General features: G+C 41.4%; 2 protein-coding genes across 7 annotated transcripts in view; one reads left to right on the forward strand and one right to left on the reverse strand.

Annotated features, from left to right (window-relative positions):
* The window catches only part of NMT2 (N-myristoyltransferase 2), a 56,443-nt gene extending 43,407 nt beyond the window's left edge, over positions 1-13,036 (forward strand). The window contains exons 9-12 of one of the 3 annotated variants that reach the window (XM_061178173.1): positions 3,643-3,813; positions 8,880-9,047; positions 10,882-11,019; positions 11,205-13,036. In XM_061178173.1, coding sequence (XP_061034156.1) covers positions 3,643-3,813; positions 8,880-9,047; positions 10,882-11,019; positions 11,205-11,225 — 498 coding nt within the window. In that variant the 3' untranslated portion in view covers positions 11,226-13,036. Of the gene's footprint in view, positions 1-3,642; positions 3,814-8,879; positions 9,048-10,881; positions 11,020-11,204 lie in introns of those variants that run through there. The other 2 variants (XM_061178169.1, XM_061178175.1) reach the window with 2 other exon arrangements.
* A 1,720-nt stretch (positions 13,037-14,756) lies between these two features.
* RPP38 (ribonuclease P/MRP subunit p38) lies at positions 14,757-19,309 on the reverse strand. 4 transcript variants are annotated; one of them, XM_061178188.1, is made up of 4 exons: positions 19,062-19,309; positions 18,250-18,286; positions 17,615-17,658; positions 14,757-15,682 (listed from the first exon to the last, which is right to left on the reverse strand). In XM_061178188.1, the coding sequence occupies exon 4, from the start codon at positions 15,670-15,672 to the stop codon at positions 14,824-14,826; it is 849 nt and encodes a 282-aa protein (XP_061034171.1). In that variant the 5' UTR covers positions 15,673-15,682; positions 17,615-17,658; positions 18,250-18,286; positions 19,062-19,309; the 3' UTR covers positions 14,757-14,823. The 4 variants fall into 4 exon arrangements, with proteins under 4 accessions (XP_061034171.1, XP_061034166.1, XP_061034161.1 ...); XM_061178183.1 differs by having other exon boundaries at positions 18,250-18,349; XM_061178178.1 differs by lacking the exon at positions 18,250-18,286.
* Between the last annotated feature and the right edge of the window lie 4,888 nt (positions 19,310-24,197).

Genomic DNA, 24,197 nt, shown 5'->3' on the forward strand with positions numbered 1-24,197 from the left:
ATTTTCTCAGTTACTGGAAGTTTTTTCTGCTTTGTATTGAAGTCTCAGAAAACATTGCCACTTGATCCTTTCAGATTATGCCAAAGCTGAAATTTTTATCTAGGTATAACATTTCCCCCACCTCTTCCTGAAGACAACAGCTGTTATATAAAATATAATTTTTTTTTTTTTTTTTTGGCCGCGCTGTGCAGCTTGCAGGATCTCAATTCCCTGACCAGGGATCGAACCCGGGCCACAGTAGTGAAAGCCCGGAATCCTAACCACTAGCCCACCAGGGAACTCCCTAAAATATAATTTTATATTTTAAAATTTATTTCGTGCTTCTGTAGATTTCTTGGAGAGGATGTGACTTTCTGATGTTAGAAAGAAACAAGTTTAGCCTCTGAGACACATAAGCCATTGTTAATCAGCAAAAGTAAATATTCTTCCCCTGTGTCTAGGACCTTATATGTTTTTATAGCTGGATATAGTCTAATGTTCTCTCCTGCTTTAATGCTCCTGTAAAAACTTGTTTGAAGTGCTTGGAAATAACCAAGGTTATGTGTTTTCTCCCTGCCGGTTTGCCAACCAATACTGTTTCACTGAGTCTTCCTTATCTAAATTCTATTACCCATTTTTCTGACCTTCAGAGACCTGAGGTAGCAGTTCTCAAAGTGTGGTCCAGGGATCCCTGGAAGTTCCCAGGAACCTTTGGGGGTCCTGTGAAGTCAATTTTTTATAATAACACAAAAGTATAATTTGCATCTTTCATTTCATTATCTTACAAGTGCACTGTGCAGTCTTCCAGAGGCTATATGGAATGTGAGCTTATATATTCTTTTTTTTTAAATTTCTAATTTAGTTTCTAATATGATAACTACGGATAAATATAACCCACGTAGGCAAAGCTCTTTGGGAGTACTGAATAATTTTTAAGAGAGTAACGAAGTCCCAGAACAAAATATTTGAGAACTGCTGCTTTAAGGGTGTCTTCTGGGCAAAAAGGATGTTGATTTTAGTGATTACACAATATGAAAATTCAGTGAATAGGAACTGTGCTGCAGAAGCATATTTTGCTCCAAAAAGGAGTTGGCAAGCTTCAGTCTTCATTTCTGAATGTTCTCTATGAACAGAGAGGATGTATCCTGTTGCTTTCATTAGTTAATCTCATTGCTTGATATTATTGATTCTTACTGAGCCAGTAACAAAAGAAAGAACAATCTGATGTTGAGAAAGGCTATTGAAAATGTATCAAGGTCATGCTCATAGTAAAAACTAATCTTTTCAAATGACTGCAGTATACGTTTGGTATGGCTTTGGCCTTCCTACCAGCATTTAGAAATGTGTATTTATTTCATATACACCATTTAGCAATCACATAGGTTCCCTCTTCCCATGAACTGCAGTGTAGAAATGCTCTGAATAACTAAAATTGGCTTAGGGAAACAAAAGAAAAATACAGTTTCACTCCTGGCTTGTACTTAAATGCCAGGCCATAGAAATATCATCTCTTCAGAGCTGACAGTGACTTTTTTCCGTGTCTGCAGCCTTCACCTCACCTTATTGGGTAAATGATTGTGCTAAAAACCTAGGAGTTCATTCATTCATTCAACACCTATTCAGGCCATTATTAACCAAGGGTTAAGCCTTGGGTAGGACCTGGGACCTGGAGATTTCGGGTCCTTTGGCTTTGAGATCCACAGAAATACTAAAAGTATGAGTTCTCTATTAAATGTCAAGGACTTAAATTCTGTCAGTTTAGAATATTAAACTATTTTAGCTGCATTACTGCGTCTTTGTAGATTCCATAAATTATAACTGAGTGGCACATAGTAAATACTCAGCTAAGGACTGCTGGGTCTGTAAACACAAAGCCCGTCTCCTCCCAAAGTGAAGCAGTAATCAATCAGCGGTTCTTGTTACAGAACCTTAGAAACCTCAGCACAACTACTAACATCCATCAGAGCCGACACTCAAGATGAAAACCCATTTTCCACCTTGGGCTTCTCCCCTACCACTAGTCTGGGGGCATGCAGGAATTGTGATGATCCAATTTTTAAAGGCAGTTTTTAATTTTAAAGTACTTAGATAAACAACAAGGTCCTAATGTATAGCACAGGGAACTCTATTCAATATCCTGTGATAAACCATAATGGAAAAGAATATAAAAAAAGAGTGTATATGTATGTATAACTGAGTCACTTTGCTGTACAACAGAGATTGGCACATTATAAATCAACTATACTTCAATTAAAAAAAAATCTAAAAGTACTTAGTGGTAATTTAAGACAGAAAAGATAGAATAGCACTATTTATATACAAGTTATTTGTCAGTTAAAATTTATCCAATATTTCTTCAAGAAAAAAAATATCGAGTTAACTGGGAAAATGCAGTTGTATTTGTAAGTATTAAGTTTTTTCTTTGTACAAACAAGCAAATGTAGTGACCTTTCTCACTTCTGTTGTCAAGTGTCCTGGTGTCTGTACACTTCCTATAGTTGCTGTCTGGAGCTCTTTTAAGGATAAGTACTTGAACAAATCCAAATGGGGACTTGTCCTGACCTTGAGGGTTTGTTATTCCCATGGCCTAGTATAAAAACTTTGATGTTCTGGAATGATGGATTCAGATGCCTATTCTGATCACCTTTTAATCAAAAGATGGCATGAGAGACCAGGGCCACTACTTGGCAACCAGCCATTCATTCTTGGCAATTAAAATGCTTCCCTTCCCATACTGACCGATGTGATTTTTACTTTTCTTTCATTTTTATTGCTCACGAGAACAGAAGAGCTACATTTTTTTCACGGGCTATTGGACAAAAATTTTCTCAGCCATTTTCAACTGTGTTTTCAAACTGTCAGACGTGGCAGTCTTAAAAGCGTGATCCTCCGGAACACATGCTGAGATTGTTCTGCCCTATCGTGTAGGCTGTTAAAGTTCTTGGCATGGGGGTGTAGATGAACTTGTAGTGTTCTCGTTGGTTTTGTCTGGGTCATGGGCAATACTGACCAAAGACCTGGTACACAAAGATAGGATAGAACATGTCGTGTAGCTTATATTCTAAACTAGTGGTTCTCAAGCTTTATGTGTATACGAATCACCAGGGGATCTTGTGAAACTGCACATCCTGACTTGGTAGGTCTGCGGCAGGCCCAAGATTCTGCAGTTCTCACAAGCTCCCATGGGATGCTAAGATTGCTGGTCTGGGGATCATGCTTTGGCGCCAAGTTTGTTTACTCCTCTTATTTAAACCTCCCAACTGTTTTTTTTTTTAAATAAATTTTTTTATTTTATTTTATTTTATTTTATTGGCTGTGTTGGGTCTTCATTGCTGCAAGTGGGCTTTCTCTAGTTGCGGCGAGCAAGGGCTACTCTTCGTTGCTGTGCGCGGGCTTCTCATTGCGGTGGCTTCTCTTGTTGCGGAGCACAGGCTGTAGGCACGTGGGCTTCAGTAGTTGCGGCGCACAGACTCAGTAGTTGTGTCTCGCGGGCTCTAGAGCACAGGCTCAGTAGTTGTGGCGTACGGGCTTAGTTGCTCTGCGGCATGTGGGGTATTCCTGGACCAGGGCTCGAACCCGTGTCCCCTGCATTGGCAGGCGGATTCTTAACCACTGTGCCACCAGGGAAGCCCCTCCCAACTGGTTTTGTTTTCACTCCAACAGGTTACAAAAACTTCAGGCTTGAGGCCAATGGAACCAAGAGATATCAAAGCTGTTCAAGAACTAACCAACAGTTACCTGAAGCAGTTTCATCTAGCCCCGGTGATGGATGAAGAGGAAGTAGCCCACTGGTTCCTCCCCCAAGAGCACATCATTGACACTTTTGTAGTGGAGGTAAAGAGAAGGTGATAAGATAGTACAGAGAAGTATGAGAACACTGTGCAACTGAGTCCATTTTCCAGAAGGATCATAGAGTGTCCATTCCCTTCCTGCCCGCATGACTCACTGCTTCTGAACCAGCTTCCTGCTCACCCTTTCAGAATCAGCTGTTCTTACAGCTTCCATTCCTGGCAGAAGAGCACAACTTTTGCTACTTAATCATGGGGAATCAGGGTTCTGATCTGCTCTGTTGTTGTCTGTGTGATTAATTGCTTTTCTTAGTTTTGAAAAGGCCAGTTTGGATGATCTCATCTGAGAGGGATGTGTCCCAAAGTTTAATATTGTTTTGCTTTTGCAAAACTGGTTGGAACTGAACTGCCTTTGTTCAAAATGGCATAATTCAACCACTTCACTCAACCCTTGTCTTCTTGATTTGTAAAAGTTTTTTTTGTTGTTGTTGTTGTTTTTTGGTTTTTTGGCCACGCTGTGCAGCTTGCAGGATCTTAGTTCCCCGACCAGGGATAGAACCTGGGCCCCTGGAAGTGAGAGCGCCAAGTCCTAAACACTGGCCCACCAGGGAATTCCCTGTAGAAGTTTTCTATAGCCTGAATACTGATACTTTGTATTGTGGTCCATTTCTGGGTTCTCTATTCTGTTCCATTGATCTCTGTGTCTATTTCCCCACCAATACCACATTGTCTTAATTACTGTAGCTGTATAGTAAGCCTTGATACCAGGTAGAGTGATTCCTCCCACTTTATTCTTCTTTGTCAAGATTATTTTAGCTAATCTAGTTCCTTTGCCTTTGCATATAAATTTTAGAATAAGCTTGTCTTTATCTACAAAAGACCTTGCTGGGATTTTGATAAGAATTACGTTAACTCTGTAGATTAATTTAGGGAGAATTAACAAGTCTTCCAATCCATGAACATGGTATGTCTCCATTTATTTAGGTCTTCTAAAACTTATTTTATCAGCATCCTGTAATTTTCAGCATCCAGATCCTGTATATTTTTTTTAAAAGTGTTTACCTAAATACTTCATTTCCTTAGCGTGATTATAAATGGTATTGTGTTTTTAATTTTGGTTTCCACATGTTCATTTTTAGTATGTAGAAATGTAATTGGTTTTTCTTTGTTGCTCTTGTATCCTGCAGGCTTGCTGAAATCACTTATTAGTTCCAGGAATTTACTTGGAGATTTCTTGGGATTTCCACATAGACAATTGTGTCATCTACAAATAGGGTCAGTTTTATTTCTTCCCTTCCCATGTGTATGCCTTTTCTTCCTTTCTCTTGCCTTATTGCAGGGGCTAGATATTCCAGTACTTTATTGAATAAGGGTGGTGAAGATCAACATCCTTGCCTTGTTCCTGATATTAGGGGAAAAGCATTCAGTCTTACCCCATGAATCTTATTCCATGATGTTAGCTGTAGGTTTTTCATGGAAGCTCCTTATTGATTTGAGAAAATTCCCAACTTGTTTAGAGTTCTTATTATAAATGGGGGTTGGATTTTGTCCAGTGCTTTTTCTGCTTCAATTCATACAATCATGATTTTTCTTCTTCAGTCTGTTCATTTATTGATTTTCAAATGTTTGACCACCCTTGCATACCTAGAAAAATTATCCACTTGGTTATGGTATATAATTTTTATACATTATTGGATTCGGAGTGCTGATATTTTGTTGAGTATTTGCTGAGTTCATGAGAGATATTGGTCTGCAGTTTCTGTTTTTGTACTGTCTTTGTTTGGTTTTGGTATCAGGATACTACTGGCCTCATAAAATGAGTTGGGAAGTATGACCTCCTCTTCTGTTTTCTAGAAGAAATTATATAGAATTGGTGTTAATTCCTTAAATGTTTGCTAGAATTCTCCAGTTGAAACCATCTGACCTTAGAGAATTCTTTTCTGTTGAAATAATGAATTCACTTTCTTTTATGATTATAGGACTGTTCATCTTGTTTGAGTTTTAATACAGTTTAGAAGAATTGGTCTACTTCTTCTAAATTGTCAAATTTGTAAGAATAAAGTTGTTCATAGTATTCCCTTTTAATGGCTACAGAATCTGTAGTCATAGCCCTTATTTAATTCTGGTAGTTCTGTCAGTTAATGAGAGGGGTGTGGAAGTCCCCAACTATAACTCTGGATTTGTCTTTTTCCCCTTCAGTTCTGTCAGTTTTTCTTGATGTCCCTGGAGGGTCTTGTTTGGTACTTACACATGTTGGACCTGCATGAGTTTCTAGTGGATTGATCATTTTATCATCATGTAATACCCCTCTTTGTCTTCAGTAGTTCTCTTTGCTCTGAAGTCTACTTCCTTGTATATTAATACAGGCAGACCTCGTTTTATTGCACGTTGCCTTATTGTACTAAGCGGATACTGCATTTTTTACAAATCGAAAGTTTGTGGTAACCCTGTGTCCAGCAAGTCTGTTGGTGCCATTTTTTCCAACAGCGTTTGCTCACTTTGTTTCTCTGTGTCACATTTTGGTAATTCTTGGAATATTTCAAACTTTTTCATTATGGTTAGATTTGTCATGGTGATCTTTGATGTTACTACTTCTACTCGCTGAAAGTTCAGATGACGGTTAGCATTTTTTAGCAATAAAGTATTTTTAAATTAAGGTATGTACATTGTTTTCTAGGCATAATGCTATTGCATACTTAACAGACTACAGTATAGTGTAAACAAAAGTTTCATATAAACTGGGAAAACAAAAAAATTCGTGTGACTCACTTTATTGCAATATTCGCTTTATTGAGGGGTCTGGAACCAAACCCACAGTATCTCTGAGGTATACGTGTATAGCCACTCCTACTTTTTTAAAATTCATGTTTGCATGGTATATCTGTTTCAGTCCTTTTACTTTCAACGCATCTATGTCATTGAATTTGAAGTGAATTTCTTGTAAACAGTATATATTTGGGCCATGTTTCCTTATCCACTCTGCCAGAATTTCTTTTGATTGGTGTTTCTTGACCATTTACATTTGATGATTACTGATATGTTAGAGCTTAAGTCTTCTATATTATGATACATGTTTTCTGTTTGTTTCTTCTGGTTTCTGTCCCTCTGTTTCTGTTTCCTTGCCTTCCTGTTCCTTGAACATTTTTGGATGTCTTGATTTATTTATAGTGCATTTGAGTATATTTGTGTAGGTCTCATGATGGTTGCTCTGGGTATTACAATATACAGATGTGACTTATCACAGTCTTCTGGTATCCATGTTGTACCACTTCAAGTGACTTTACTTCTCTTTACTCTTTCATCGTTTTTTTTTTTTTCACATCTTTATTAGAGTATAATTGCTTTACAGGGTTGTGTTAGTTTCTGCTGTACAGTCTCATTGTTTAAATATCACTGTCTTGAGTATCAGATGGTGTCATAATTTTTGTTTCAATCATCGAGTCATTTATAAAACTCATGAGAAGAAGCATAGCTCAAAGTATGTACCCAGATTTCTGTTCCTTCTTCCTTCCTTTCTGATGCTCCATGATGCTTTCTTTTATGATTTCCTTTCTATTTGAAGAATATACTTCGGCCAGTCTTAAAGGTATGTCTGCTAGCAACAAATTCTTTTAGTTTTCATTTGTCTGAGAATGTCCTTATTTCCCCTTCTTTCCTGAAGGAAGTTTCGCCAGATACAGAATTCATGGTGGACGGTTCTTTTCTTTCAGCTCTTGTGCCACTTGCTTCTGGCCTCTGTGGTTTCAGGTGAGCAGTCTGCTGTCATTTGAATTAGTATTTCCCCATAGGTAATGTGTTGTTTCTCTGTGGCTACTTTCAAGATCTCTCTCTGTCTTTAGTTTTTGGAAATTTCATTATGATGTGTCTTGGTGTGGATTTCTTTTGGTTTATCCTGTTAGAGTTCACTTGGCTTCTTGAATCTACTATGTCGTTTTGCCAAATTTGGGAAGTTTTCAGCCATTGTCTCTTTCAGCCCCACATTTTCTTGTTTCCCTCTGGGACTCCAGTGATATGAATGGTGAATCTTTTGTTACTGCCCCACAGATCCCTGAGGCTTAATTCTTTTCTTTTTTTTTTCAGTCTGTTTTCTCTCTGTTGTTTCAGATTGGGTAAATTCAAGTTCAGTGATTCTATCCTCTGTCATCTCCACTCTACTATTGAGCCCATCCAGTGATTTTTTTTTTTCCTCTAATTTCTGCTGTGGTGTTTTTCAAGTTGAAAATCCTTAATAAAGCTGAAAATTTAGGTCTTTAAGTCATCTCTCACTTTTGCTTAACATCTTTAATTTCATAATGTCTGAAAAAAAGGTTTAATGAATCAGAAGCACTCAAAAACCAGATAATACATCCTCTGGAATTTTCTGCTAAAACAAATATTAGCAATGACATATGTGGTCTAGCCTCCGCAGCTGTATACTTCAAATATATCATGGTTTGAATTATATGCAGACTTGCATAGGTCACTGCAGGTAATAGAAATAATGCAAACAATATTGGCTAATTTCTTGTGTTGAAAGTGTGCCAGTGATGACAAAACAAACACCATCTTTTGCATCCCTTTTGATTTTTGATAGCTTCAGATTTTCTCAGTTATTCACACACATATATTTTGGTGCAGTACCAATGCCTTTTTACAAGCTTCTAAAAAAACAGCTTCCAAATCCTATCCAACTTCACTTTAAGCTGATACCATTCCTGCCTTGTGCCAAGAAGATTATTATACAGTATCCTTTAGTTGGAAAAGGTAGTCTTCTAATCCTCGGTGCTCTTATTCCTGCAAAAACAATGAATTTACTTTTGTCACTGTCCCATAAGTCTAGAGAGACTCATTAGTCAACCAGAGAGCGTTCCTTTTAGAACATTCTACTTCTTAAGAACTTGATGCCAGTCGCTGACGAGCACTTAGGCTGAGGCACAGCTCCACGCTCTTCCTTGGCCTCTGCCCAGCATATGGTAAGGGGCTCCACATCAGACTTGGAGAGTGGAGCATGAGCTGTTGCTTTTCATTCTAACGGAAAGCTGTGGAGCAAGTCAGAGATCAAGACGTGAGCTGAGATGCCTGGGTGAAACTTGTTCAAGGAGATGTTTACCTGACGTTGCCTTTGTTCTTTAGAACTCCAGTGGTAAACTAACTGACTTCCTGAGCTTCTACACGCTCCCCTCCACAGTCATGCATCACCCCGCTCACAAGAGCCTCAAAGCCGCCTACTCCTTCTACAATATCCACACAGAGACGCCACTGCTGGACCTCATGAACGACGCGCTTATCATCGCCAAGCTGGTACGCGACTCACTCCTTGCCGTCCCGTCTGTGTCTCCAAATATGTATATCGGAGTATATCAAACACCTCGTATTTTCTTCCACATGGTGGGGGGATTTGTTTGAGATACTTCTTACTGTTGACAGTCAAAGGAAGAATTTTGATAAGAGGGTTTTTTTTTTAACTTTAGTGGCTATTTTCATCATCAATTCTGTTGTAACTTAACCAAAAAGACATTTTGTACAAATTAGAAACTTGTAACCCTTAAATAAAGATACACGAAATTCATAATATAAGGAATATAAGAAAAATAATGTGATCCCATGATACAGGCATACCTTGGAGATATTGTGGGTTTGGTTCCAGATGGTTCCAGATCACTGCAGTAAAGCAAGCATCGCAATCAAGCGAGCCACAGGAGTTTTTTGGTTCCCAGTGCATATAAAAGTTATCATTACACTATAGTGTTGTCTGTTAAGTGTGCACTAGCATATTTAAACAATATACAGACCTTAATTTAAAATACTTTATTGCTAAAAAAAATGCTAACCATCATCTGAGCCTTCAGCGAGTTGTAGACATATCAGAGATCACAGATCACCATAACAAATATAATAATGAAAAAGTTTGAAATATTACAAGAATTACCAAAATGGAACACAGAGACACGAAGTGAGCAAATGCTATTGGAAAAATGACTCTGATAGACTTGCTCGATGCAGGGCTGCCATAGACCTTCCATTTGTAAAAAACACAGAATCTGTGAAACTCAATAAAACAAGGTCTGTCTGTATGGGGAAAATATGAGTGTGTTGCAGTGAATAATTGGCAACAGTAGGTTTTTTGATTCAAATAAATAGTCTCTGAATTTTAAAATTAAAGAAATTTAACTATTAGAATTATTATTATTAAAAGGATTTAAAATGAAAAGAATTAAATTCAAAATGTTCCTTACTATATTTGCATTATTTTTCTATTTCCTCAGTGTGGTAGTTAGGATAATTGTTAAATTCTTGCTACAAATAAACATTTTCCTTTAAAAAGAAATTGAAATCAGCTGACGGGGACATTTTGATGTAATTGCTGAGTGAGAAGATAAATATTGTTCACGAGAAATTGGGAGCAACACATCAAAAGTGTCTTCCTTGTAGTCTTCTAGTATTTGATCATTGGAAACATTTTTTTTAATCTATTATAAGTGGATCCCCAAATCAGCATTCTCCTTTGCTTCTTTGATCTTGTAGCTCATTTTCAACTACCTCCCCAAAAAGGTCAGTAATAAGTTATTTAAGGTAAAACCCCTGAGAAATAGAAATGTAGGTGCTTCATCTGTATCACATTTTGCATAGTATTATCTAACCTTTTTTTTTAATTCTGTTTTTACTATTGAAATGTTACTAAATTTATTTCCCATTATCAGCCCAAGACAGATACACGATTTAAAGCCTTTACAGCTTTGATTTCTTGGCGTAGGTTCAGGTAAGTCAGAACGTAGAAAGGCCAGTAACTAACAGTTCTGGTGATAGAGCCATCTAGGCAACTGTTTCCTTCAAAAACAGAGACAAAATATTTCCTGAAATTTTAATAGATTATTTTTTGTCAGCCATCAGACTGCACTTTTCGATTCAGCATTTCTGGATAATCTTGCTGACTCCATCAGATTCACTGCTTTCTAGTTTAATAAGACAGTTTTGAACTGAATTCCTAACCCATACTATATATTGCAGACATTAAACCTTATTATAAATGCATTATCAATTCAAGCTATTAGTAGGGGAATGAAATGTTATACTGAACAAAACACTCTAATCCTTTGAAACTTTAAAATTAAAAAAATTTTTTTTACATTGACAGAAAGGATTTGATGTATTCAATGCGCTAGATTTGATGGAAAATAAGACATTCTTGGAAAAACTCAAGTTTGGCATAGGCGATGGCAATTTACAGTATTACTTGTACAACTGGAGGTGTCCAGGGACAGAGTCCGAAAAAGTAAGTGAAGTTGATAAACCTTTGTAAACTTGATAAATTTACCTAGAAAATCCCATATTTGCTTCTCTTCGGATTGTTGAGAGGTTTTTTCTTTAGTAGCTTTTTAAAAATATAGATCTATTTTACTACATTATAATTTTTCTTGCTCACTTGTTTTTGCTATTCCATTTCTTCCCTCCCTTTAGGTTGGACTCGTATTACAGTAGATGGATATTTCTATTTCTAGAACTCTGATGTCATCATTTGTTAATATCCTAGTTAATGATTCCTGGAACTGCCATTCCAAAGAATAAAAGCACAACCTAAGTGACGTCGAAGTGTCAGTAACAGAAAAGATGGAAAAACATCCATTGGTGACCAATAGAACACATTTCTAGCTAGAATGTTAACATTCATCCTTTTTTTCACTGTTGACCCATTTGTAGGAGGGATGGAAGGAGGATACAAAGAGCACATTCCTCTAATTTTCAACCTTCTGACTGTCTGTCTATGAAGAGAAGGTACTGGTCCCTCTCTAGAAAAATGGACCGCTTTTCTATGGATTGAACAGAAATCACAGAATCATGTAAGAAAATCTTTGCCATTGTGTGGAGATAAACTGCTGCCTTTCTGTTTATTAAGTGGGGGTCTGTGGGTCCATGTAGCAGAATGAGGGAGCCATTTGGAAAGGGTTTACTTATGTCACTGCACATGATCTCATCGGGAACACCTATGGAGCCAGCATTTCTGTAACGCAGTGATGAGCGGTGGGTGCTAAAGTGAAGAGTGAGATAAAAACGTGCTGGTTGGGGGCTTCCCTGGTGGCGCAGTGGTTGAGAATCTGCCTGCCAATGCCGGGGACACGGGTTCGAGCCCTGGTCTGGGAAGATCCCACATGCCGCGGAGCAACTAGGCCCGTGAGCCACAACTACTACTGAGCCTGCGCGTCTGGAGCCTGTGCTCCGCAACAAGAGAGGCCGCGATGGTGAGAGGCCCGCGCACCGCGATGAAGAGTGGCCCCCGCTTGCCGCAACTGGAGAAAGCCCTCGCACAGAAACGAAGACCCAACACAGCCAAAAATAAATATAAAAATAAATTAATTAATTAAAAAAAAAAAAAGATAGGCCTAGAGCTACAGAAATTAAAAAAAAAAAAAAAGTACTGGTTGACTATTTCTCTAGAAGCAAAGTTGCCAAATCAATAAACACACAAATGGGTACTTTGATCTTCAGCAGGTTCGTGGATTGGTTCCAAAGCAAGGTTTGGGGCAAGCATTAAGTGTGTTCTCTGAAGAGCACACACCCCTGACAAACTAGACTGTTCTGCTCCTGCAGAGACTCTTTTCTTCTCAGCAACAGCCAGGATACGTGAGGAAAAGAAAAATCAAAGCCCTCAAGTCAGAAGACATGCCCAGTGGAGTTCATTAGTGCCATCAGGACAGTGATAATTTGAATGTTTTTTATTACTTATGCAGAATTGCACATATTCCTTTATCCTGACTCTAATTTATCATGAAAGCTGTCGTGCTCTAGGAAGATGTCTTATTTGTAAATAAGTCTTGTGATTTTGTTACTGATGGTGTTTTTATCTAGGATTTGAAAAACCAAGTTTCTTGGTGTACATAGATAATGTATATATCACCAATAGCCCAAGGGGAAGAAGATGCTGGACAAGGCCACCTAAAACGGCCTCGACTCAAATACCACAAAGCAGATACTTCTTCCTGCCTTTATGTACCAGTGCCTAGGCCGTTCAGTCCAGAAAAATCTAATTACCTTCGACAATAGGATGCCCTTCCTTCATGTTATAAGTAGTCAAAGGACACAATCATACCTTATAAAAGCCAGGCAGGAGCTAGCACACTGAGGCCCATAAGCTAAACTCAGCACATCGCCTGTTTCTGTACAGCCCACGAGCTAAGAATGGTGTTTACATTTTTGAATGGTTGAGGAGAAAAAAAAAAATAATGTTTTGTGACACATAAAAATTACAGGAAATTCAGATTTCAGCATCCATAAATAAAGTTTTATGGGAACAAGGCCTCATTCATTCATGTGTTGCCTGTACGTGGCAGGCAGAGTTTAGTTGTTCCGACAGAGACTATGGACCCAAAGGCCTAAACCTGGCCCTTTAGGGAAAAAGTTCTATTGCCCCTGATTTCCTCTAAAAATCAGCCTCTTTCCGCAGCTTCCCGTCATCCTGAAGGCCACCCCACAGCTGTGGCACCCTGGGACCTCCACTAGGGGGCATGCGTGGGCTCCGAAGTCGTTCTTAATTTAGGACAGCACTGTGTTCCTTCTCGAAGACGCAAGGGAAGACTTCTCCTATAGGATGATTCAAACCCAACTGCGTTACCTTTTTTTCCCGAACGTGAGGAGGATGCCTGCAGAAGCAAAAGTGAACCAATTCACTGAAACACCAGAATTAAGTAAACAAGATTTTTAACATAATGCAGAGTCGAGGCTCCAGTTGGGAATTATGTTCCACTCATTTTTATGGCACAGTCTTACATGAAGTAGGTTTTCGAATAATTGCAGGATTGTCCCTCAGAAATTGTGTCACGGGCTCACCTTATGACAAAACTGTGGCATTGTTCCTCTCTTCACTTACATAATTGCAGTTACTAGAGTTCATGTTCTTTTACTCAGTAATTTTTAAATCATTTATAAATTATTAGCACATTTGCCGCTTTATAATGCCTCTTTATAATTTACGCATGTTACCAATGAGCATTTTAAAGTAGAAAATCAGTACAGCTGCTTGTGTTTATAAAGTAGCCGTTAGAACTAAATTGCAATGCAACATACAGTGTCTTACAGATTCAAAAAGCCCACACTACCCCGTGTCCTGTCAGCAATGGAAATGCTCTGGTCCATGACGTATCCTTGCCCACACACCCTGCCTTTTTTTGGTCAAGATGGCATGCAGTAAATTTAAATGGAGGTGGCATAATCCACAGATCAACCAGAATTTAGGCTGAAAATGAACTTTGGCAAGCCAGTACCTTCCCCGTAAATAACAGAAAGCACCTTTTCCAAGCACATGCTGTAAACAGCAGATACTCTAACATAGAGCATTGACTCTGCTCCATACACTAACACGAGTGACCCCTGTCATGGCAGACCCGCCTCTGAGCACCCAAGCTCCTCCACTTATTTTTTTATTCTCTTCCTGCTTTATTTCACCTGATTACCATCGTACTTTGGATACATGCTAAAGTCCCAAGGAAGTAAGTTAACCGTGTAAGGGGGTGAATTCTAACTAGACAGAATACCTTATCTGGCAATTTTGATAAATGCTTAGCCTTTCTCCCAAGCCCACGCTTAGGCCTGCCTACAAAGAAAGGCAAACTGACAGTAAAAAATAATAATGTATTTTTTCTGAGGACAGTGTATTGCTTGGCATTTACTGTCTTTCCTTTACAACTGATGGTGCACCTGCCATCCAGTTTCATCTCCCCCGCCAACTAGAACCGTGTTTGTGTGGCCTGTTTGCCAAGTTTGGATAGAAAGATGTCCAGCGTTGCAGGATAGATGTTCCTGCTCACAGGCATTGTGCCAGCCTTTTAAAAAGTGAATTTATACAAGCATGGACATTAGTTTCAATAAACTTTTGTTTTGATACTCATACTGCTGAATATTCTCTGCACTTAGCGTCCCTAAGCTTCAGCGGATCTGTATGCTACAGTCAGAGAATCTTACACATTTGAAAGGAATGATACTACACAGTGTCCCAAGAATATATGTAAAAGTCATTTTATTCATTTCAAGGCTTCTCTACGAGGTGTCGTTTTACAGCTGTATGAAGTGACAGGTTTATACAAGATTACTTTGAAGCCGGTTTTTTACTTTTGGGTGGTTTCCTTATCTTATTGGGGTTTGGAATCAGTTTCTTTATTTTCAGGGGTTGTAACACTGCAGCCTGCTGACCCTCAGCGAGCTTTCTCTTGGGTTTAGAGAGGTCTTCGAAGGAAGTGTCCAAAATCTCTTTGTCTTGGCTTTCCAAAGATTCCATCTCCAGGTTCTCCCCGGGGTCTTCAAGGGTGTCTCGGAGCCACGGCACGTCCAGACGGGGGACTCTGGGGATGATGGCCCTCACTTCCTCTGCAAAGGCAGCGGTGTTTCTTTTGAACCCCAAGGCCAGGACGCACGTCAAGCCCATGGCGGGTGCGAGCCTCTCGCTGAGCCGGGGCACCTGGCAGGCAGGGACACCTCTGCTGGCGCTCAGCGGCACCAGGTGCGCGGTGACGATGGCCGGCTTGGCCGACTTGCACGCCAGGACCAAGAGCAGCTCGTTCCTCTCCAAGGCTCTGGTGACCTCGTTGATGCCGATGGCAAGCTGCTTTCTGACGTCGGCAGGGGTCCACCCGGATGCCTGGGGCCCACCTTCCGGCTTTTCCTCCTTCAGATCCTCACCAGTGTCCACATCCATGCTGCACGTGTCTCCGCTTTGTGTTTTCAAGGCGGGCTGCTTTTTCTTTCTCTTCCTGTCCTCAGTCTTCTGAAGCCCGAGAGATTTAATCCTGTCCTCCAGGGTCTGTAGTATGAAGTGCATATCCTCCCCGCCCAGGGCACCCCAGCGGATGGTGTACGGGTTGTTCAATGACGTCTTCACAGGTAAAGGTCTCGTCTTCCGCACAGAGCCCCTCCCTGGTGCCTGGGAGGCTGCGGCCATTCTAAAGACCCTTCGAAGAGGAGCAAAATGACAAAGGAAAACACGTGTTAACTAGACAGGCACACCTTAAGGATATCTTGGCTGTGCCCTTTCTGATTTTGGAAAGGCTAAAGCAAGCCTACTGATATAGGACATATATACATGTACATATATATATGTGACCATACATCTAACCTCTCTTTTAAGTTTTCCCCATTTTTTCCTGTGACTTGGTCTTCATTCATATACATGCAATTTATGAATGTTTTGCGTTACTGCGATCATACTGAATTTCTATTTATTTCCTTTATTTAAAATGTTCCATGTTGCTACTTGTTCATAATTATTTATCCTCTTCAGGACCTCTGGTATTAGTCTGATAGATTTGTTACCATTTTCTGTATTGCCCTCTACTTAGGCTTCCATCCATCCATTCAGCAAATATTCACTGAGCACCTCCAACTCTTGAGTCATGGGCACCGGGTTTCAGCCTTGAACAAGTTCCCACCACCACCTCTGTGAGTCCCCGAGTCCGCCTGTCTCAGCACACAGTCTCTAAGGGCCCTGGAAGCCTCTGCCGTTCATAATTAACCAGCTGTGATTTTTTTTTAAGAACTGGGACCATAATGTATGCACATGACTAAAAATCCAAATGATACTTTCATTTTGTGCCCTTTTGTAAGTCTCCTTCCCTCCCTGGACCCTAAGTTTCTTGTCTGTCTTTCCTAAAACACGGATACACAGATTCCCCCTTCCCCTGATAAGTCCAAGCTGGCCGTTCCTCTGGCTGACAATGTGATGAAATCTAGGGAAATATCGTAATGAAATTTAAAGATATTAATCCGTTAAGGCAAAATAGTAACAGGGATCCTTGCTGGGGAAATGTTATACACCACTGTTCTGAGGACATGTCCTGTTTGTCCTGCCCAGAGGCAACTGCATATCCCTCTTTCTTCCCTCAGTTTCCTTCCTGGGCTCAGCCGGGAACCACAGGGACCCAAGTTGCAGGATTGGAGGAAGTTAAACAAGCCAGCTCTGGAGAAGTCTGGTTTTGGAACTGTTCCTGTTTTCAGGTAACCAGATTTTCTCACTTCAGGTCATTCATCCCACGGACACCTGCTCCCCGCTCCCCCAAGCACCACCGGCAGGATGAAAAATGAAATCTCTTCCAATTAAACACCCTCCTAAGAGCCTGGCTGCCCATGCTGAGGAGCAGGTGTCCCATGGAGTGTGTCATAAGGCACTTTCTCCAAGAATTATCTGGTTCCCACCCGATGCCTGTGTGATGGCCCTGTGTGTGGAGGAGGAGACAGACTCGGGTTAAGTACCGTGCCAGAGTCACAACTGGTTTCCCAAATCCAAATTTTCTGCTCTTTCAGTCCTGGCTGCACCTAAAAGATAATCTGTGACTTTAAAAAAGATAGAGATGGTTGGTCCGTACCCCAGGTCTGCTGAATCGGAATCCTGGGGATACAGCAGGGCACCTGTGCTTGTCAAAAGGCTGCCCAGCTTAATGTGATACAGAACCGGGATTGGGCACCATTGGTGTAGGACAGGGGGCCTTTCCGCAGTGGACAGGCCTGAGACAGGGTCTCCTGACCTCTGCCGGCCTCAGACGTTCCTCCTACGTCATCTTCTCACGGAAAACCAAAACTCAGCTCCCTGGGGTGTGAGCTCAGACCTCGTTCATGTCAGCGTTGCCCACTGCTAGAGACGCGGCGTCTGCCCCCTGAGCTGCTTCCTTCCGGTGCAGCCCTCCCCATCCCCGTCATCCCCGTGCGAAGCAGGAGGCAGCTCGTCCAAATCCAAGGAAGTGATTGGCAGAGACTGGCACCAAGTTGAAGATGGTCAGGAAAAGGGAAATAAACGACCAAGGAGCAAATACGAGCATCTATCGGAGCTCTGCCAGACCACACACTACAGTTCATGTGCCTCAGCATTCAAACAGGGAGTAGGTACTTACAGTTACGTGCTGCTCTGGGCATTAGCTCCTCCTGTCTTCAGAATCTAGGCGAGGGAGACAAGAGCCAAGTGGTTCAGATAAGTAGAGTCTCATGGGATATAATCCAAAACCAAAGTGGAACAAGTAACAGCTCTGGAGGAGAAAATTGGGAAGGCCTTGCTGAGGTGCCTTTGGAGGCCTCTGCTGCCCATGAGATCAAGTGCACACTCACTGGAGTGACATCCAAGGGCCCTCGTGTCACCATCAGCCTTCCTCCTTACACCCCACCACGGAACCACATACTGTTTAATGAGGTCACTAGTTCCTTCCCTCCACGGCTTTACGCACATTCCCTCTGCTTGGGGAACTACTCCCACCCTCAGCCCTACCGCCACCTTTCTTACTTGAACAAGTATTTGTGGATTATCCACAATGCACCAAGCCAGAAAGATTATGAATTAAAGCAAAAACAGCCACTGAACTCATTGGGCTTAGAATCTATGTGGGAGACTTATCCGCAAGTAAAATATAAGATGTGATGCACATTAAGGTCAGGGACCTACAGGATCCTGAGCAGAGGCCTGACTCAGTTGAGGGGGTCAGGAAGGGCCTCCCGGAGGAAGTGACCTTTTAACCCACACGTGAAGAATACCCACCTAAAGGAGTACCTATTCGGAAGAGCATCCCAGGGAACTGCATTAAAGGAAATGATGTCAGTGTCGCCGGGGCAGAGATGCTAGAGAGAGCGGAGAGATACTGGGAAAGGCGAGGAAGGACCAGATGGTGAATACACTTGCAAACCGTACAGTGGGAAGCGGTTGTAACGTTCAAAGCAGAGGAGTGGCGCGGCTAGAAAGGCGTCATAGAAAGATATTTGGGGACTCGGGCCAGGAGGAGTCCTTTGCCACGACTGGAAGCAGCAAAGAGGCTCCAGAGTAGTCCTGGTAAGAAATGACGGTGGCCTTAGCTAGAGTCGTCGCAGAGGGGATGGACGGAAATGCATGCTACTTGGAACAGTTAAGAGGTGCAATCCGCCCGACTAAGTGATGAACTCGGGGTAAAGCAGAAGAAGGACTCAGGGAGGACTCCGGGTTTCTGGATCTGGTAGCCGATCCCCGAGTTACTCTCTTCCTATGGTCTGCCGCCTCTCTATCGAGTGCCTACCTACTTCACTACTTAACACACGCGACTGGAGTCATTTTCTGGTCCGCCTCCACTTCTAGACCGCGGAGTACAGAAGGGCCAGGGTGGGGCTTTACCCACTTCTCGTACCCGACAGACGCTCAACTCCAGGCAGAGAGCGGAGCGTGAGCCAAGGCCGGGACGCAGGAAAACACGCCGGTACGGGCGGGGGCGGCCCCAGGGACGGGGAGCCTGGGAGACCTTGCGCCCACCCGGCTCAGTCCCAGGCTCGATCCCCACCAGCGGCCCCTCCGGATCTCAGACCCCAGCGCAGACCCCCACTCACGATTGTCCCAGCGCCGGTTCCACGTGGGCCGCGCTGAGCGTGCGCAGAGCCCACGCCTTCCCGGGCCCCGCCTTCCGATGCGGTGGGGCGGAGGAAGGGGAGGAAGAACGGCTCAGAGAACACGTTGCATTCTTCTGCATCGGGCCACTTCCAAACGGGAAAGTCGGCCCAGGACGTCGCGACAGAGCGACGGAAGGTTTCTCTAAAAACCCTGAGTTTAGGAGCGGGTCGGAGGCTCCGGATAAGGCCCTCCAGCGGCAGTGCGCACGCGCTTCGTGTGTCTCGCGAGACTTCAGGTTGCCTGGTAACCGGCCGCCTGCTCTCTCTGTCGCGCGGCCTGGGGAACAGTGTACCGCGGTTAGACTCCGGCGCCTGGCGGTCTCACCTGACGCCGCTCTCTTCTAACCCAATTTCTACCTTTCAGTGCCTGGCAGTCTGAGCCCCTCACTTTTCTGTTTTTGGCTTGCCTAAGGGACTCAAAATTCTGACCCAGTTCCCCCATCACCTAGCCTCTGCCGAATCCCCGGCACCGTGGAAATCAAGATAAATGGGGGATGGGGAGGTGGATTGAGGAAACCACGTGTTTACAGGCGCCAATGTAGGAGATCTTGAGCCCCGGAAAGAGGAGAATAAAGGCTATCTTGAGTTCTACGACAGCGGTTCAGAAAACTCCACCAGATGTCTGCTGTGGCTACTCCAGCCAATGGAGACTTTTAATGGTTACGAATGGAGTCGCTGGGAAGTCATGGGCAATTGTAAGTCAGCTGAAGAACACTTTCAAGGTCAGCGGTCTGAATCTGTTGATTTACCCTTGTCGAGAACCAAGACCGAAACCTTAGGTTGCTTCTGACCCAGTGAGCTTCCTCCCTCCCCACCCCCTTTCTTTTCCCTTTCCAGTCTAACTTAGCACTTTTATTCCTCTTCTAAATATCTTCCTCCTTTTCTCAATCTCTTCTTCACTGCTCGTTTTGTTTCCCATTCTTTGGTCTAGTTTCTGTGTTTTCAATTTTCATCACCTACATACTACCCAACTGGCCATAAACAAAACGGAAAGCTATGCGTGTGGTCAGAGTATTGCAGGTTAGACGGGGTAAAGTGCAATTTTTTTTAAAATCACCATTAGAAAAATTAAAAAGAACGAATTTACGAGTTTGAGTGTAACAACAGGCTTTTGTTTCATAAAATGAATAGTAAGAAATCGTCATGATGAGCTGCAAACATGCAGTTCTAAACTAGTCTCAGATCACAAACAGTTTTGGGCAGCCCGACCTCGCTGCCCAACAGAATTCCTCTGTTCTTGAAATGTCACTGACTGTCCTGATTCATCTCTGCCCTGTTTCTATCATGTCTGTCGCCTTATTCATTAGAAACAAGATGGGCGTTTTGGGCATTGGAAGGCAAGAAGCTCGTGTCTTGTGATTTTGTAATATAATACTTAAAATTTTGAGGCTTCCTTTGTGCCGCAGTGGTTAAGAATCTGCCTGCCAATGCAGGGGACATGGGTTCAAGCCGTGGTCTGGGAATATCCCACGTGCCACGGAGCAACTAAGCCCATGTGCCACAACTACTGAGCCTGCACTCTAGAGCCCGCGAGCCACAACTACTGAGCCCACATGCTGCAACTACTGAAGCCCGCGTGCCTAGGGCCCGTACTCTGCAACAAGAGAAGCTACCGCAATGAGAAGCCCGCGCATCGCAACGAAGAGTAGTCCCCGCTCACCGCAATTAGAGAAAGCCCACGTGCAGCAACGAAGACCCAACACAGCCAAAAAATAAAAATAAATAAAATAAATTTATTTTAAAAAATACTTAAAATTTTTGGTGGGGACTAGCCTTTATACTACCACTGATAAAGGCTGTGACCCTAGACCCTCAGGCAGATCAAGTGAAAAAAAGATCTATTTATAAAGATTCAGACAGTAGGTCCAACCACAGTGTTGCCTGTGTTAGGTAATAGCTTAGACTTCATAAATCACTCAACCCTTGAAACTATTAAACTCTTGAAAGAGCTTCAGCACCCCCAGAATAATGTTTTAAAATTTAAGGCTAGTTACTCCCAAATCGATACAGTTTTGAAAGTAATAACTCTGGCTTTTGTTGTGGTAAATTGCTAATTATGGTTATCTTTGTTAGATTTAAATTGAATTAGATTAACCTGTGACCCAGTAATTTTTTGGCTTCTTATGTGGTCAGTGCAAACAGTTATACTTAATGGTGGCAAAGCTGAGATTAAAATGTTAAATGTAAGAGTCAACTGCAAAGTCATTATTATTTTTTTTTTCAAAGTAATGAAAGCATAGTACTTCATCTACTGTAAAATTATAGGCTAATGATTTAGTCCTACAGAGTGGCTCTCAAACATTCAATGAACCCACGCTGATTTAAGAAATGATAAAGTATCATTTCAAAGATAAATAATGAAAGTAAATGAAAATAAATCACATTTTAAGTAATGCCACCAAATATAAGTTTTTAAAGCTCTCAGTAGAAATTTTTGGATAAAAAGATGAGAAATTATTCAATCAAAGTGGAAGGTAATTATAATTTTAAAAGAATGAAATATTTGTGCATCTTATGTTTTCAAAGTAATCTGATAAATATTTTAAAATCTAAAAAAATAATAAAATAAAAATAAAGTCTCCTCAGATCTAGCTTTTAAGCTGTAAGACAAATAGAAACACGTGTCTGATTGAAATGCTAGAGTGATATGGGAAAAAAATATGTCTAAGTTTTTGTACCCCTAAGGTTTCAGATTTGTAGCCTGAGCATCTTCTCTGCGTATATTTGCTCTATGAAAATTCGCAGCCACTACGTCCATGGCTCTGGAGCAAGACCAGCTACGGTCGAGATCTGAAGTTCATCGCTAACTAGTCACACGACCCTAAAGCGAACTAATTAACCCTGTCTGTGAAGTGATAAACATAGTACCTGTTGTGCGGATTAGAAGAAATAATCTACTCAATATGCTTAGTACAGTGCCTGGCACATACAAACTGCTTAGTAAATGGAATTGATGAATCTAGTGACAACCTGAATTAAGAATTAGGTTGATAAAAATTAAGCCTCTATGATTTTAGTGCTTCTGTTCTATTTTAAGACTAATCAATATAATTTCCACAAAAATTTTGCTGAAATGAACGACTACATTTCAAAGGTAATTTCTCTCCCATTTGTATCACACAAACATTGCCACAAAAAAGTAAAAAGAAAAAAAATTGTCCCACGACCCAATTACTTCAAAACACATTTCCTTTCAGTGTTCCCTTATAATGTGTTTCACATTTAAGTGTGCACTTACACTGTTAGGTAATATAGATTAAATTTTGTGTTCTCATTTTCTTTCCATATAACATTTTTTCCCCATATTTCCCAAACATAGTCTTCAAGTTATCACTTTAACTCATAGATTTGGTATCCTATTCTAATCAGTTCACTTTTTAATAATAGCTGTTACCGTTATTTTACTGTGTAGAACCTCAACTTGGTCTTTGAATATAAAACGCTCTTTTTATATTCATTCTAGAGTTGGACTGTGGTTAGATTTATATGCTTGCCATGATGTGAGAATGATTTAAGAGACTTGGTGATAAGTTATGTCATTAGCCACAATTTTTTGATGAAAGAAAGTTACCAAAAAGAAAGTTCGTCAATAGAAGAATATAAGAGAATTGAGCACCAGATTCTTCCTTCCCTCTGTGGCATCCTAATCTTTGCTCTGAGTGTGTGTATTAGAGTTCTCCAGAGAAGTAGAACCAGTAGGAGATAACAGATGTGAATTATGGAGCCTGAGACGTGCCACAATCTGCTGTCTGCCAGCTGGGAACCCAGGAAAGCTGGTGATGTCATTCCAGTTTAAACCCAATGGCCTGACAATCAGGGGAGCCAATGGTGTGAATCCCAGTCCAAGGGCAGGAGAAGGTGAGATGGGAGGTCCCAGCTCAATCAGGGAAGCAAGAAACAAGGGGGGAAATTCCTCCTTCCTCTGACTTTTGTTCTATTCAGGCCCTCAGTGGATTGGATGATGCCCACCTGCATTGGGGAGGGGGATCTACTTTACTGAGTCCACTGATTTCAACTGCTAATCTCATCCAGAAACACCCCCAGAGACACACAAAGAAATAATGAAATAACGTTTAATTGGGCCAGTCAAGTTGACACATAAAATTAACCATCACAGTGTGATTGTTACTATATCATACATAACAATTGTTATACAAACAGTAATCAGTTATTTTAAAATCAGTGACTAGAAGAACTTCAGTGATGAGCTGCAAAATGAATGACCTTTTCAGTCTGCAGGTAACAAAGCATCCTACTGAAAGTTGTTATTCAATGGTTACTATCTGTCGTTAAAGTCTGGATCGTTTCCATGATTGGCTCATTTGACTATACAACATCTCAGCCAAATCCCAAGGGCTTTCTGTACTTGCCCTTTGCCATCCTCTGAATTTTGGCACTGGCCCTCAAGCTTGTCCTCTCAAGCTCACGGTTTAGTGGTAACAGCTCCAATCATCACATCCTACACAACCATGCAGTGGGTGGCAGTAAGTTTTCCCTCATGCATTTCTTTCTTTTTATCAGAAAGAAAAGTCTTCCTAAGAAGCCCAGACAGACTTCCTCTGTGGCTCATTGGACAGCATTGGTCACATGCTCACACCTACACCAGTCACTGGTGGAGGTGAATGAGTCAAAAAAGACTGGCTGAGACCAATTATGAGCCTTCTCCTGGAGATGGACCCTGAGCATATCATGGCTCCATAACTAAACAGAAGTAGGACTGTTGACAAAAACGAAGGGGGAAGGCTGCTAGGTGGGGAACCAGTGATATCCCCAGTAGGGAGACATTTTGTTTAATGGAGTTCAGTTGCAGAATATATTAATTGGACATGCATATGTAAAACACATGCAATATGATAACCAAACGAGCAGGGTGGAAACAAAATTATGAGCCATGTGTACTTTAATTCAGCCCTGTCTACGTATTATCATTGAAACCAAGGCTAGAAATGACACAAGTTTAACGAGGAACATTAAACAAATAGAAGGTTGTTGGCAGTGGTACCTTGAGAAGACAAAGCTCTGAGCTAGCCATTATATATTGTTAGTCTGGGTAAAAGCTGGAAGATATTTATGAAC

This window comes from Eubalaena glacialis, chromosome 2, assembly GCF_028564815.1.
Source record: "Eubalaena glacialis isolate mEubGla1 chromosome 2, mEubGla1.1.hap2.+ XY, whole genome shotgun sequence".
In the NCBI taxonomy this organism is placed as follows: domain Eukaryota; kingdom Metazoa; phylum Chordata; class Mammalia; order Artiodactyla; family Balaenidae; genus Eubalaena; species Eubalaena glacialis.